The 15,500-nt window shown below is 42.3% G+C and overlaps 1 protein-coding gene across 2 annotated transcripts in view; it reads left to right on the top strand.

Moving 5' to 3' along the window:
• Positions 1 to 15,500, top strand: part of LOC8040654 (hemicentin-2) — a 381,503-nt gene that overhangs the window by 142,990 nt on the left and 223,013 nt on the right. For both annotated transcript variants that reach the window (XM_042287164.1, XM_042287163.1), the window contains exons 6-7: positions 6,474 to 6,782; positions 11,444 to 11,779. In XM_042287164.1, the coding sequence (XP_042143098.1) occupies positions 6,474 to 6,782; positions 11,444 to 11,779 (645 nt within the window). The remainder of the gene's footprint in view (positions 1 to 6,473; positions 6,783 to 11,443; positions 11,780 to 15,500) is intronic.

Below are 15,500 nucleotides of genomic sequence, written 5' to 3'. Positions count from 1 at the left end.
TATCTTTTATATTTGGTAATGATGTCTCCTTTGTCATATCGCATTCAGCTTTCTAAGACTATGCTGCTGATATTAAAATATCTCGCAAAATTCCAAAAATTAGGCGACTGCATGATGCTCCAGGACGACATGCGTTCATTCAACGATTGGCGTAGAGCACACAAACTTTCTCTAAATCGTTGAAAATGTAAAGTTATGGCCTTTTCTCGAAAAACTTAGAACGTCTGCTTCCCTTATCGTAATCATAAATATTTACTGTCTCGCGTGAGCGCGTGAGTGGGATAAAAGATCTCGGCGTTACATTTGATTCAAGCCCACGATTTAATGACCACTTAAACAAAATAGTTGGAGCGATTTTACGAGCCCTGGGAATAAATAGCATGTAGCTTAAAAACAAAATTTAACAACGTCTCTTTTGCCTTCCTGACACTATCTTGTTCATTGCGTCGTTCCTAGTTAGATTTAATTGAGTTTTCTTTGGCACAATATTCTCATACCTCCTTGTACGAATATGTAGTAACAGTATTTACTAATTTATATTAAAAAATCCAACTAAAATTATGCTAAAACAAAGAAACCTGGAAAAGAAATGGGCCAGCTCAGAAATATTTAAGCTAAGCTATATAGAATTATGGACTAGGTGCAAACAGAATCCGGGGAATGAATCTTTAACAGGAGACTTTCGATCAATAAGAAACAAACTAACAGCCAAGCTTAGAATTGCAAAACTCAATTATTATGTAGCAAAATCCAAAACCCAGAAAGATAGTACGAAAAAAGCGTGGAACTTAATAAATGGGCTAACAGGTAGGGAAACAAAACCAAGTATTGATGACACAATCACAAGACATTTTGGTTAATCAGCCAATCTCGTCTCGCTATGTGAATCATTTAGTACAAAATTTATTAAACAATTTATTGGACCTACGGTTGAATATGAATTACCAGGTGCAAACCGGAAGGTCACAGCAGACGCTAAATTTGGAATCTGCATATCTTCCTTCGATGACGGAATCAGATTTACGTCGTATCATAAGCACCATGTCGCTAAAAAAAAAAAAAAAAAGAACGGCAGGAAGAAATAAGCTTCGTTTAAAGACATATTATGCAATTTTGATGGAATAAAATAAGTTCTATTAGCATTTTTAAACAGTATATTCATTACAAGAATTATCCCGGATGGACTAAAAAGTGCGATATTGAGACCATTAGTTAAAAGTGGGGGAAAAAAGATCTAGGAAACTATAGACCATTAGGTATTATACCAGTTATTTCTCATATTATAGAAAAATACATCGCCAACATAATAAAAATGTTTCGCAATAAATTTGATTTAATTTTTGAACGGCAATACGGTTTTAGAAAAGGGGAAAGTAAGACGGATGGCTACTTAAAGATTTCACTGATATTGTGAATGAAGCTCTAGACCCGAATAACATTTGTTTAGCACTTTTCGTAGATTTCTCGAAAGCTTTTGACAGAATAGATCATTCCAAAATACCTGAGAAGTTATACATGTTGGGCATTAGAGAACCATTCTTTTAGTTTTTTTTTTAATTATTTTCAAATAGAACACAATGTGTTAAAATAAAACTGAATATGAGCAAGGAAGTACATATAAATTATTGAATACCGCAAGGGTTTTCATTGGCCCCCTTGCTATTTAATATTTTCGTAACCGACTTGGAAAACCTAAAATTTCAGTCAACGCCATTTCAGTATGCATATGATACGACATTAATTCTTCCGCATAAAAGAAATATAAAGTTGCGGTGGCAATATTCCAAAGCGACGTTAATAGAATATTGAATTGGTTCTCGTTTATAAATTGACTTCATCTCATCTGTGTAGTCGAAAGATGTTGTATTGAGAGGCAGAACTGTTTTCTTCTAAGTGCTTACGTTAAAAGCTGTTTTATTTTATTTTTTTCTTTCTGATAAAAAGAGAGCGTTGCCGTTTTTTTTGTGGACGCGATAATTTGAAAGTCAACTGTTTGGTTCTGATAATAAGAAAACAAAGTATTTTGTTATGTATATTTCCAAAGTGAGTGAACTTGTCATTGATATATTTTTGTTGCTCAACGCAAATGGCAGCGTTGTATAGCATAACTATTCCCGGCTGCCGGGCCAAATCGTACAAGCCTCTACGCTTTGATAGACCCGATTTTTTGTATTATAAAATGAACGGTAAAGTTATTAAAATTATTATTATTATATAAAAAAAATCATTTGTAAGAGTTCACGTGCACGCCACTAGAGCAAGCGCCAGCTTTTCACTTAAAAAAAAAAAAAGAGAAGAAAATACTGCGTTCGAAGGCAAGCTACAGCAATGAAAACTCGTTCTATCTAAATCTTAAGAAATCACGATTCGTAAAATCGTCGATTAGTACAAAAAGGTTAAAGATCGCAGGAGCTTCCTGGCTAAACGGTGCTGTGATTATGCGGTGACCCAGAGGCCCTTACAGGCGACGTATATCTTTCGCTTCGATTCTCAGACATTGCAACGTTCAAACGAAGCTAGAAGAATGCCAAAATGGTATGCTAAAGGTTATATCGTCGTTTATTAGTTCAACAGGTAAAGAACGCAGCAGCTTCCTCACTAAAGCTAAAAGTTGCTGTGTTTATGCGATGGCCTAGGGCTGAAACAACTTCCCCTAGGTCCTATACGCGACATATACATATACTTGGATATTCAGACATCCCAACGTTCAAACAAAGCTAGAAGAATGCGAAAATTTCATGCTAAAAGTTCTTTCGATCCTCAAACATATCCGGGAATCCGAGCACCGCTACGGCGACACGACTAATGCTGTCTCACAGGTGCTAATATCCAGAGCGATCTTGCGCAAAAAGCGTATAAAATCGAATTCCTTCAGATCTTCACGTTGTACCCGCGTCAGAGAGCACGAAGAAGCCCGAAAGCGTCGGCAAACAGGGGCACATCACGTCCACCGCGCACCGAACAAATACGCATCTACCAGCTCTGGGAGCTGTCATCTTACCGATGACGTCACGGCTCTTTAGAGGTCACGTGACGAATAGTCACTTTTGCGTAAAACGTGGTGGCGACCCGGGGGGAAGGGGGGGGGGGGTGCACTTTCGAACTTCCAGATGGCAATGCTAACGTATTTTCATCGGATGAATCCTACTGATCGTCGAACTAATATTTTACGTATTCTCTCTCATGTCGCAGCACTGTTTCCGAGTTTGCGTCGGCCGCGATCGTTGATGACGCAGCGGGTAAAGACCGTATGGATCGCAACAAAATCGAAAAAGCGGCTGACCGGTGTTATTTGTATGGGCGAATTGTTTTTCTACGTCAGAACGCTGGGGCATTGTCATAATTTGTAACTTATAAAAACATTTTTTTTTTCTTTTTTTAGGAAAGGCGATTGACTAAATGCTCTTGATTTGCACCGATCTTCTCATCTGTTTAAACGACTGCTGAAGAGAACCTGTCTATTCTAATTGAGGTGGTTTCGGTTGTGGGGAGACTATGAAAGTTATACGAAGACGAAGTTTATGCATTGATACTACATCTAATAGCGAAGATTTTGTAGGGGTGGGAGAAATTATTAATCAGTACTCCTACTCTCGTGCAGGGATGAACTTCTCACTGTTTCCAGACACTCTTGCACGAAGGGACTAGTTTTGGTGGCTTGGCTCGCTGTGTGGTTTATTTTCAAAAACCTTCTGGGCAAACGTTTTATATTTATTTTTTTTTTATATCGCGCTTTTTATAGCAATTCGTTTAGCTGTAAGATTTCGCGAATATCGGCTGCCAGTCTGACGTTATTAAGGTCATGCTTAAAATTACCCGAGACTGTGGTAAAAGATGGGAAACTGAGAAAAAGAAAAAGTACACCTGTGTACTTTTTCTTCTACTTAGTTTTTCATTTTTTACCACAGTATCGTGTAATTTTAACCATAATCAATATCCACCAGGTCGCCAGAGGCTCGCTGCATTTTCGTTACTAATTGGTGCTTCGTATATTTTTACACGTTCGCGACACATAGTTTTATACGCTTGGAATTTTAAGGCGCTATGTTTTGTAGCTTGACATTCACAGTGCCTGAAACAAACTTTCGAGCGTCCCAGTGATATTAAAACATTTATAGTCGTTTAAAATTAAAAAAAAAAAAAGTAACGTGGATGTTTTTGCCAGAATTGCAGCAGTAAGAGGGAAGCACACAACGCTCCTTTTATTTTTGAACTTTCATAAGTATTATTTCAAAACAAGACTGTCTTTGTAAGAAAGAAACAATGCTGTCAAATAATTACGCAAACGGGAGATAACACAGTGTTATGCAATATCCAGTGTATCAGCGAACTTTGCATCACCCTTTGCAACCCGCATGCAAGATGAGGGGCTGAGCTTTTCGGTTCGTTGGAAAATAAACTGCAGAGCTGGGAAATACTTGATGTTGCCGCTTAAATATGGGAGGTTCCGGTGATTTAACAAACTAATTGCGACAGGTGCCGTCTAAGGAACCAACGGTGGTTCAGAAATTTTAAACTTTCTTCTGAGGTCAAACATTGAAAATCAAAATTCTATAGGTCGTCTTTCAACAGATCCAAATATCAAAAAGGCGGCATCCAGTGGCCAATGTCTGGATTGCGCCCTTTGAAATACGACCGGGAAAGTGGAGCGGAGTACAGCTAAAACGGGGGGAGGGGGGGGGGGGGGGGGGGAGGAGCCCTTTGAAAGCGTGTGGCAGTAACATGTTAACTTCCAGAGGGAAAAAAATGTCTGCAACCCTCGCCGCTTGATAACGCTCGCATCGCTTCTTTTTTTTTTTTTTTTTTGCGAGCTTGTATGCCATACGTTTAACGGGATTGTTATGCGTCGGACACTTAGGTAGCGATACGGGTATCCCCGATAGGAAGGACGATTTCAATGGAGGCAATGTCTTTGGTGTATAACGGTTGTGTCCACGAATGAACGTTTACTGAAGAAAAAAAAAAGGGTTAATGTACAGGCGAGCTGGTGTAAGTTCTACATGATGATTGAAACCAGAGACTGTAGTTTGAAAAAACGAAAACTTTCGAAAGAGGACGAAAAAGGGACATACAACGTCTTAAAAAAGGGATAAACAAGGTCTGAGACGTTGTCTGTCCCTTTTTCTTCCTCTTTCAAGAGTTTTCCGTTTTTCAAACAGCAGTCTCAGGTTTCAATCATCATGTAGAAGGTTTATTGTACAGAACGCAATAATATATACGCAGCAACTATGAGATACACTGACGATAAGATGCGCAGAACGACTGCGCATAACACGGTAGCGCGTGTGCATGACGGTGTGCGCTCATGATTTGCGGTATACATTCGGGACTGGAGAGGTATACTGCAAGCGAACGAAGTAAAAAAAAAGAAGAAAAAAAAAACGTCGGCAGGGGAAGAAAAAGTGGCTATGACCTGTCGCCCCCTCGTTTTCTCGACACCTAGCCTCTTTATGGGGTGCTGCGTGGGCTGGGCTCCCCGAAAATGGGTTCTGGGATAAAGGATAGAACGGGGACGGAACAAGCATCGGAGTAAATAGCGCGGAAGGGAACAGCGGACACATGACGAGCGCCCATTAGACACGGATAAGGCGCGCCGCCATCTCTGCGAAGGTTGTTTTTGACGCGCCCGTTTTGTTTTCTGGTTTGGTCCTTCCGTTTAACTTCTTGGTTTCGCCTGTAAAAGCCCGACATACGTGTTTTTGGCTTTGCTTTTCAAGACGAACCATAGAGCGCGTTAAGATCGCGGGCACGCGTTTAATCCTTCGGGGAGACTGTTCATGGTTTGAGGTCGAGGACCAAAGCTTTGTGGTGAGAATCCTTTTTTTTTTTTTTTCTTTTTTTAGTTTTGCTTCGAAGATGTTTTAAATGGCTGTCGGAGAAGTGGCGTCCGGAGATATAGGTGCTCAGGAGACTTTGGATGGCTTGTCTGTGGTACTGTATTTCAGGCGCTATAGATTTTTGCATACGAAGGTATATACTAAAAAAATAGATAATCGATATGATAATAAAAAAAATACAATGGGCAAAAGAGATTAGTGACCTTGGCTTTTTTTTCGATACGAAAAAAAAAGCACAATGCAGTTTTTTTTTTTAATTTGCGTTTTTTTTTTGTGCGCTGACTGGTAATTGTTTTTTTTTTGTATTTGAATTTCTAATAAATCTACATTATTTTTTTTCTTTTTAGTAATGCAGTGGACATAAAAGAAGTATAGCGGAGAGAGCTGTGGGTATCTATTGAGAGGCGAGTCGTTGCCTGTCTAAAAGATGGAAAGACAGGAAACGGTTGAAAGAGTTAAAGGAGACATTTAGTAGCGGTCCAAATTATTCGCGACCTTATTTCGCCATTCTCTCCAAAGGCCGTCATTTTCTCTCGCTGATTTGCGCCATTCGACGCTGGTGTGAACAAATTTCCTGCCAACTCAGCTCACAGCAGCTCTGCCGCACTCTAAACCAAATGCCTTGGTGTCTTGCAGACAAACCGGAAGTGACGCTGAAGCTGGGCTCCCCCTTCCGGGACGGCCGCATCCACGAAGGCAACGACGTGTACTTCGAGTGCGCCGTGAACGCCAACCCGGCCGCCAGCGAGGTGCACTGGTCCAAGGACGGCGTCGTAGACTTCGCCACCAGGACGAGCAACGGCTCCGCACTGGCCGACGTCATCGTTTCCGGACGCTTCCTGGCGCTGCAGAAGGCACGCAGGACTTTCTCGGGGCAGTACGCGTGCACCGCCACCAACTCCGAAGGCTCCGCCATGAGCAACTCCATCCGACTCAAGGTCCAACGTAAGAGCGTCTCCCCTACTGTTATGTAGAAAAAAGAAAAGCATTTCGAGAAGTATAGTTAAATGACAGATAGCGCTCATTGTGATTACTATATTAAAAATAGACTTTTAGTGCGTTCACTACATGCACATACTCACCAGCTTGGGTCCAAAGCAGGATCAGAGTTCACATATGCACGCAGCGTGCCACTAAAGAAAATGTTCACTAAACGTGTATTAAAGTATATTTCAAATGTGCAAAGCACACTTCAATATATTCATTATAAACCTGAAGCTTTTTATTTATTTATTTTTTCGCTTGATAAAAGTGCAAAACCTTTCGGTCACAAGGTCTGTGTCTCGACGCATGGGTTTTTCAGACTCGGGTTTCCTACGAGGTGACTATGTCCTAGTATGTGCCGACGTACTATACAGAAGATCGCGCGTGTGTGTGTGTGTATGAAACCAGCGAATTATGGCGGTGTGTCGCAATTTTTCTAACGTCAATATGAGTGGAAAAAAACAACAAAAAAAGCTGCGTGTCCGTGGTTGATGCCTTCGTCCTTATAATTTCGCCACCTCTTATCATAACATCGAAGGCGAATATGTAATAGCAGCATGCACGCTATAATTTTGTCGCATCGATCCAGCAGCTTCCATCGATTGAATGCGTAGAATAATAGATACACTCGTAAAAATAGTAGCGCAAGAAGAAGGGAGCGTGTGAGATAGATCCCAAATATTGCGAAACCTCGGTTTCTAGTATAAAGGATGCATGTCTATAGCGTAAGCGGACGAGGGGATAAGCTCATAACACTATAGCAGTCTCGTACACGCTACTCAAAAAAGTAATTGATTATAATTACAATTACTCTCGGTACGAAAGTATTCGATTAGATTGCTCGATTACTTCGGAAGAGAGTGATTAACCGTTACTTGAGAGAGTAAGCGTTACTTTTCCGATTGCTTCGGATTTTCAAAACGACAACATTTTCAGCCGGATTGAAAACGGACATTTTCTGCCGTCCAATATTAAATTAGAATCACCGAACTATAAACTACCCATCTTCTTAATCCACCAATTTTGGTAAGCCATTCTCCCGTCGGATTCTTGGTACGAAGATTTGCTTGGTAGTAAACTTCTACAAAAAAAAAAAGTCATTAGTAAAGGGAGCAAAAAATAGTAACTGTTTCGAGTAATTTTTAGTACTTCCAACTTTTGCGGTTACTTCCTAAGAAATGTATCCAACGATTACAAAATTACTTCAAAAAGGAATCGATTACGAGTAAATTAATTACTCGCGATGAGTACTGTCAAAAGTCTGTACTATATAGAAATCGCGAAGACTTTTTTACCGTCCGGAAATAGCGTTATTTTTCTCGAGCTGTTTAAATCCAGAACGTTATCCTTTTTTTTTTACCTTTTTATAAGCCTGACGAGTGTGAAGCAAATTGTTTAGGCGAGGCCCAGCCGACGATATTCGTTGTACCAATTTGTTTCTCACGACACCCTTCTTAACGTATATATATATATATATATATATATATATATATATATAAAAGCGCACGAAGGCGATTCTCACGACACCCTTCTGAATACAAAAACGTATATATATATGCGCACAAAGCGGTTCTCTGGGTGGTCACCCTCGATCAAATTGAACGCGAACGCCAGTTTCGCCTTTAGCGCCCAGTTGCCGCATTGCATGGGAGCGTGTTCTTAGCAGATCACTGCCGCTGTGACAAAAAAAAAAAAAAAAAGACCGCTTCTCAAGCATCACAAAACAAATGATTAGACACGAGTTTCTTCCAAGTCCCTGGTTTGCAGGTCAGCCTCATCCAGACTTGTGCGGTATCAAGAAGATGAGTAGTCGATAGCTCGGTGATTTCCAACGATGAGTAGGTGACGGCCAACTACTTTTCCATGCAAGTAATCGAGTAATCTAATTGAATACTTTTTTAACGAGTGGTAATTGTAATTGCAATGATTTACTCTTTTTCGTGGAACGTGTACAAGACTGGTCTCATATGAGGTCCAACTCTAGGCTCTCGCTGCGCACATCAATCAGACGTGGGTGTATTTTATAAACAACTTTTTTTTTTCGATCACACGATTACAACAAGGATTGTTTTCTTTTCTTTTTTTTTTTCGGCTACAATTTTAGATCGGGAGAATTTTTATGTAACATGTTTTGTACTTTCTCTCAAATGTTTCCTGGTCTCCTCTTTTTAGTAACTGTACATGGATATGCATATTCTTCTGGTCAGCTAGCCTTACCACGTGTCTTCGAGTTTGCTTCGGCATATGACTCACGATTGTATTCTTCCGAAAATTAAACTTATCGTCAGGTTGCGCTGAAACAACGGGTGAGGTGTTCGCCCGCATTATTAAGAAACGGAGTTATATGGGCAAAAACGTAATTACGTTAACGTAAAACAAAAAGGTTTTCCCCATTTCTGGATGTGTCTAGTGTGAAACAAATGTTTCTTCCGTTCACCGCCTTTTTTTATTTTTTCCACCGCGTTTGTGATTTCTTTTAATCGACATATTATATAAACAACTATTGTATGCCACACTATCTTGTGTTTTGTCTCGTTTCTGTTTTGTTTCAGTCAACTTTTAGAAATGCGTATTGTTTTAATGTTTGCTGGAGAACAACTTGAACACAATTAAACTTCTCGCTTGAAATGGAACAATCTATCATTCCGCGCGTATTTATCTTATAAAACTTCATTCACTAATGGACTTACCCGAAAGAAAATATGACGCTTACTCCCGTGCGTTTGGAGTGTTTCGCCCCACTAGTGCCTTATTTAGACGGACAAAATTAAATGCGTTTCTTTATTAAAGCAGATCTGCGAGATTGCCGGGCGAATGCGCATAATCCTGCCATTTATATTCTCGCACCGCGTGTTTGAGCGACGTACAACCATTGCGGAAAAAAAAGGTTTCCGCTCATTAGAGTTACTCCTACACTCCATTAGCGTTGCGGCAGCGTCGTCGGGCTCCGAGACCGGACATCGTTTTGTCACTATTCCGCTCTGGCTGCGCTCGCATTTATTACCCGCGCTTTGTGCTCGATGTATGGTCTCTCGACAGCATCCGGACAAACGAGCAAACAAAAAAAAAAAAAAAAGTACAATGCTGCTCGGTCGTGTTCACTTTAAAGGATACGCCCACCGCTTCGTCTGTATTTTGTTTTCTTCTTTGTCTTTCTTTGTGATACACTCGACGCGCGACAACTGGGGAAACTGGGAACAGCGTGCAGCCACGCAAACAGACAAGAAAACGCGGAGAGCTGAACACCTCGACAGAAAACGGACGCTGGGTTCGCTCGCGCTCGTCGTTGCAATAACGCAAGCGCACTAATGGAGCGTCTCTGGCCATTAGTGCATGCGGAAGGAGAGAAACCCAGTGTTGTAGACTCGGATACTGAGCGCGATGAAGGAAAAGAATCGACCTAATAAGCCTCATGAAGCGCAGTAATTGTACCGAGGCAGTCACTTGTCCGCGTGTATACGTCAGTGAATAAGACTTTTATGAGAATGAGGAACGATCCGGATTACGCTGATGCAAATGCAAGAGGTTGCGCTTTGCATATACCCGCTAAACCCAGCCGTGGGACTTGAGGCCGACTACATAGAGTGAGACATCTAGGAGCTTGTACTTGTGCTGTTGATGCCGTCCTCCGCCGAGTCCTCTCTCTAGAGGGTCGGGACAATGCGTAAAATATTGCAAATTAAAAAAAAAAAAAAAAATTCGCTCCAGGGGAACGAACGCGACGATTAGATAGTGTTTCTGGCGGTTACGTGACATCCCGAAATTGTCGCTTTCACTCAGCCCGCTTTAAAAAGTCCTTCTTAGATTGAAGAAAGAGAGAGAGAGAGACATTGACTGCCTTTTTAGCAGCGTCGGCTGCTCCTTTTTGCATACGAGTGAACCCAAATCCTTGAAAACGTAAGTAATCTGAATGCTTTTCAGAATAACCTATATATCCAATAGCTCAAAATTTGGACACAGCAGCGGACAAACAAACAATATCTACGCAGTCATGGTTTCTAGATATTTTCAGACTGACTGTTCCAGGCACGGAGGAAGCCTCCATAACTTCATTTCACAGGACGCAGGCAGCAGTGTACGGGACGGATCACATGCCGTCTCGTCTCTCCACGCGCAGATCCGCAGGGGAGTTGTCACGCGTGTAGAAAGTATATAGAGTTCCTTCGATGCTCGACACCAGCGGTGTCGTAAAGACACAGACTGGTGAGGTCGGTTTACAAGAGGGACTCGATATATTTTCTTGTGTGTCTGACCGCGGATATGTATAAATATCACGTTACCTTTCATTTAGGCAACTTGGTATTTACATATCCACAGTTAGACACATAGCACACAGTTACACAGGTGGTTATTTCAATGTAACATGCACTGTAAATATGCCTGCACGCCCACCTTTTCTCAGATTACGCGACGGGCCAATCGCATTCGACGTACATACAGGGAGCGCATCCAGCGAATGACGAGGTTCAAAAGACGTTCCAGGTGCACAAATGCACTCCGTGTGATCTGCGGGAGAGTATATGCGCGCAAGCACTTTTCCTGCCGCAATTCACCCCAATTACCTATACGTTTGTGTGGGCGCTTTGCACGTCCTAATGAAGCGCGCCTGGCTCCGTGGACAGACGCTCCGGCCTGCATCGACGGCGTTCCGGTGGTGTTCTCGGCGTCGCGCCACGAGCCCGTGCGCCTGACGTGCCGGGTGGCCGCGGCGCCCGGCGGCGTCACCTTCCGCTGGCTCTTCAGCAGCAGCAACCGCAAGGTGGAGCTCACGGAGTTCGTGGTCCTGGCCAGGGGCTCGGAGGGCGGCGCCGAGGACGACGACGAGGCCATGCCGACCGCCACTTCGGTGCTCGAGTACACGCCCCAGTTCCAGAGCGACTTCGGCACGCTGCTGTGCGCCGCCGAGAACGCCATGGGCGTGCAGAAGGACCCGTGCACCTTTCACATCGTGCAGGCCGGTGAGTGGGCGAGCCTCTCTTTTTGCTGCCCCTCTCTTTGGTTGTCATTACAAGGATCGCAGAAAGTGCCGTGATATTTGCCGTCTTCAGAAATGTCAATACCGCATTTTTGTATCCAATAAAACCGTTGTGGATCGACTACTCGCGCGATTTGTGCTCTGATATTATATGCTATATCGCATGTGTCCTTAGAATGTAAGCAGGCTTCTTCGTACTTTCTAGGAAAGTAGTGAGAAAAAAGAAAAGCTTTTTTAGAAATTTTTATGTTATTTCACAGAAAGTACCGAAGATTCTTTACGAAGATCAAATACATTGTATTGTATTATTCTTAAGTCAATGGAAAGTCGCAACTTCATTGTTAAGAAATGATCTGTTCATATTGTTTGCTTTAAAGGGGAACCCGTTTACTAGTAGTATGAAATTCTAAGAGATGCAATAAAATCATGGAGCGTTTGGTGACTCCTCAAGTTGGGGGCGAGTTGGTTTCGGTTTGGGAATGGGTGAAAGAGGTAGAAGGCTCACTACAATGGAGGAGAAAAGAAGCTGGGAACTTTGGCAACGTGTCTCCATCGGCGTACGTTATGCAATCATATATGCGTATCTGGTAACTGCGTTTATTGTGTAGACGTCGCATGACGATGGTCTTGACGTCTCTCAGGTTATTTTAAAATAAACCTACAAATAAACAAATGAAATAAATAAAAGAGGTGTATGAGTAATGTTTTATGCTGTATGGACCCTTTTCTTAACTCACGCCACCAGGCGATGCTCCAGTCTGCGGCAATCCAGTAAACTTGCGGTTCATAAAAGGAATGAATAAAGCCCACGTTAACAACGCTGCTTGAAACGATAATGAAACATATAACCACCAATTCTCCAGGTGAACGCCAAAAGATCCAAGAAGCGCCAGATCTGTTCAATTTTTTCGAATATCCTTGTAAACCATCTTGTCTCCTCCAAGACGTTAGATCGCAGAGTCGAAGGCCCTCGCTAAATCTCCAACTTAGTTTCCCGTGTAGCATTTCTGCCTCCTAGCACTGGCGACATAAGCAAGCTCGACAGGCTTCCAAAGACGGAGCGACCGGAGGTTTGGTACGCAAGCAGCGGTTCATGTTTGTAAACAGAAAAAAAGGTCTATACATTCGTGGCATATACCTCATTCCTCTAAACTATGTGGTCGTAGACTACTGCGTTAGCGCGACAAGCTAGCTATTTTACACGATAACAAAACCCGAGACTGGGAGAACGGAAGTAACTGGGAGGGAAACATTAGTTTCAGAGTCGACTTTAATACCTTCCTGCTCCCCCTCTTTCCCTAATCTCCGCCGTGTTCAATAACCAATTTTGAATCGCGCGCTTTATTCCGAGGGGGGGGGGGGGGGGGGGAAGGGGGGGGGGTGTAGGCATATAACTAATTTTTTTTTTTTACCTTCTGAAGTAACGCTAGTCACGTTAGGCCTATAGAAACAAGTCAGAAATTGTATTAGTGCTCATTTGAGAACGTTATCTGGTTCCTGCACTCTAAGAAATGCCTGCGCGTCTACTTACTCGCAAAACACTCAAAGAGCCAATCATTGCGATCTACGAAATGAGCTCAGCGAATGATGTAGCGGAACAGCTCAGTGATCTGATTGCTGCGCCATGTGCGCCAAACTGCGCCAAAGTGCTTACCCTGCCCTACATCCTAGCTACATTTTACCAAAATGTGAGAAATTTGCGCCAACGTTGCGCCAAACTTAGTTTTGGTGCAACGTTGCACTTTAATGATAGTGAAAATATTATAGCTCAGGCCTCGCTGCTTGGCCGGGCCGTTACGATATGCTTATGCGAATCGTCAGAACTTTTGGCTATCGTCTGAAATAAAGTACTATTCGATCGCACTTCGTATGAAAGGCTGACGGTGCTCGTAAGTTTCGCAATAATTCTCATGTTCGTCGTCTGTTCCGCTGAAGGATTAGTTAGTCTGGTTCAGTGCGCTTCTCCTCGCGCACTGGTGTACTGCAGAGAAGCGAAAACCGCAATGTAAGCATTGATATTTTGCGTGTCTTGCTTCGCCGCAGCGCACCACCGTGCTAAGGGGAAAGCACTCCTCCAAAGCGAGACGCGACACAATTCCTGAATATACCTTTGTCTCGTATGTATGATAGACTACGATATCCTGGTAGTACCTTTTTCCAAATCGAGAAATGACGAGGATACTCCGGTAGTGCAAGAACATTTATATGCGCTCTTTCGTATGTTTATTTATTTATTTATGCCGACTAATTTGTTTAGCTATCACTTCTATATAGATGTGAGTGAATTAGAACTAAGTTGGCAGGAGCAGTGAATTGAAGCTCCGGAACAACCTTAGTGAGTTCGGCGGGATTGTTTTTTAAGTTTTGTTTACATACCGTTTTTGTTATGAAGTTCTACATACAAAATATAATTGACCTTCATAATCAACGGACAAGTGTTTTTTTTTTTTATCTGAATTATAAATTGTTGTTTTGTTACAACCATTAGAACTCGAAGGAACCATTTATTTTTGGGCTCTATATTATTGTGTTATTCCAGTGAGATTCAGTATCTAAAATAACCATTCCCAGCAGTTTGTGCTGTCCTTCTTCACTCACCTTCTCACCGTGTCTGCTGCTTTTCCACGCAACTAAACGCTAGTTTTGTGTTTGAGGGACTCACTCCTGCTGTCCAATTGATACGAACTAAGGGTTGCACGTCAGTAGAAGGCAATGTAGACATTGCCTTTTAGTTGGACGTGTTGACACATTAATCTTCGCAGTGTTTGGTATGAATAAGAATGGTGCTACAAAAGTTATTTTTGCTGCTCTAAAATTTACTTTTGGCTGCTCCAAGAGCTGCTCCAAAATGACTCGGACCAATCACATCACGGACATCCGTTTGCACCTTAAAATGAAGTCTGCGCTATCGCATTACGCAATTCCACAGCGCACACTTCATTTTGAGGTCCTAAACGGATGTTCCGCCTGATCATTCGCTGAGCTGATTTCCTAGATCGCAATGAGTGACTCTTTGAGTGTTTTGCAGGTAAGTAGACGCGCGGGCATTTCTTAGAGTGCGATTATGACGCTGTTCGTCGCTAAGAGGTTTGTTCCTGCTTATTCTTGTCATGTAATGCTGTCTAGGCTTCCCGGTAATATCGAGACTATCATGAATGCCAGCCGTTGCTTTTAGGCAGTCGGCAATTTTGCCACTCGACGCAGCGAAAAGTGCAAGGCAGGAGGGTCGTGCAGGATATTGCGGGAATGAATATTATCTGACGCGTACCCTCCTTCAGATGTATGTCCGTTATCCACCGGGGAGGGGGGCAAATGTTGCCTCGCACACTGCCAATGTGCGTATGCTCCGAGAGCTTTCCTCCGTCATTAGCAGCTAACCTAATTGCAAGAGCGTGCAATACTTGCCTGTCACGATTTGTGAGCGCCGACAATGGGTATTCGGTTGACAGGATGTGTCGCAAGGCATGTCGCGGTCGGCAACGGTAGAAATAATCATGTTATAACTTAATCACGACTGAGACGTCTTCGCCATTATGACGATGTTTTTTATATATATATATATATTTTTGTTAAGCACGCATACCCACGTCCGGTTTAATTTTATTTCAGCCACGCGACGAAATAGAAGCCTGCGGAAATATTTTTTCTTTCTATTTTTTTTTTATTATTTTCTTAGTCTTCTGTATATTACCTTACTGTCAAGT

Source organism: Ixodes scapularis, unplaced genomic scaffold (assembly GCF_016920785.2).
Source record: "Ixodes scapularis isolate PalLabHiFi unplaced genomic scaffold, ASM1692078v2 PGA_scaffold9__187_contigs__length_104089568, whole genome shotgun sequence".
Classification (NCBI taxonomy): domain Eukaryota; kingdom Metazoa; phylum Arthropoda; class Arachnida; order Ixodida; family Ixodidae; genus Ixodes; species Ixodes scapularis.
The sequence above is the reverse complement of the archived record's forward strand: the minus strand, read 5'-3'. Positions and strand labels throughout refer to the sequence as shown.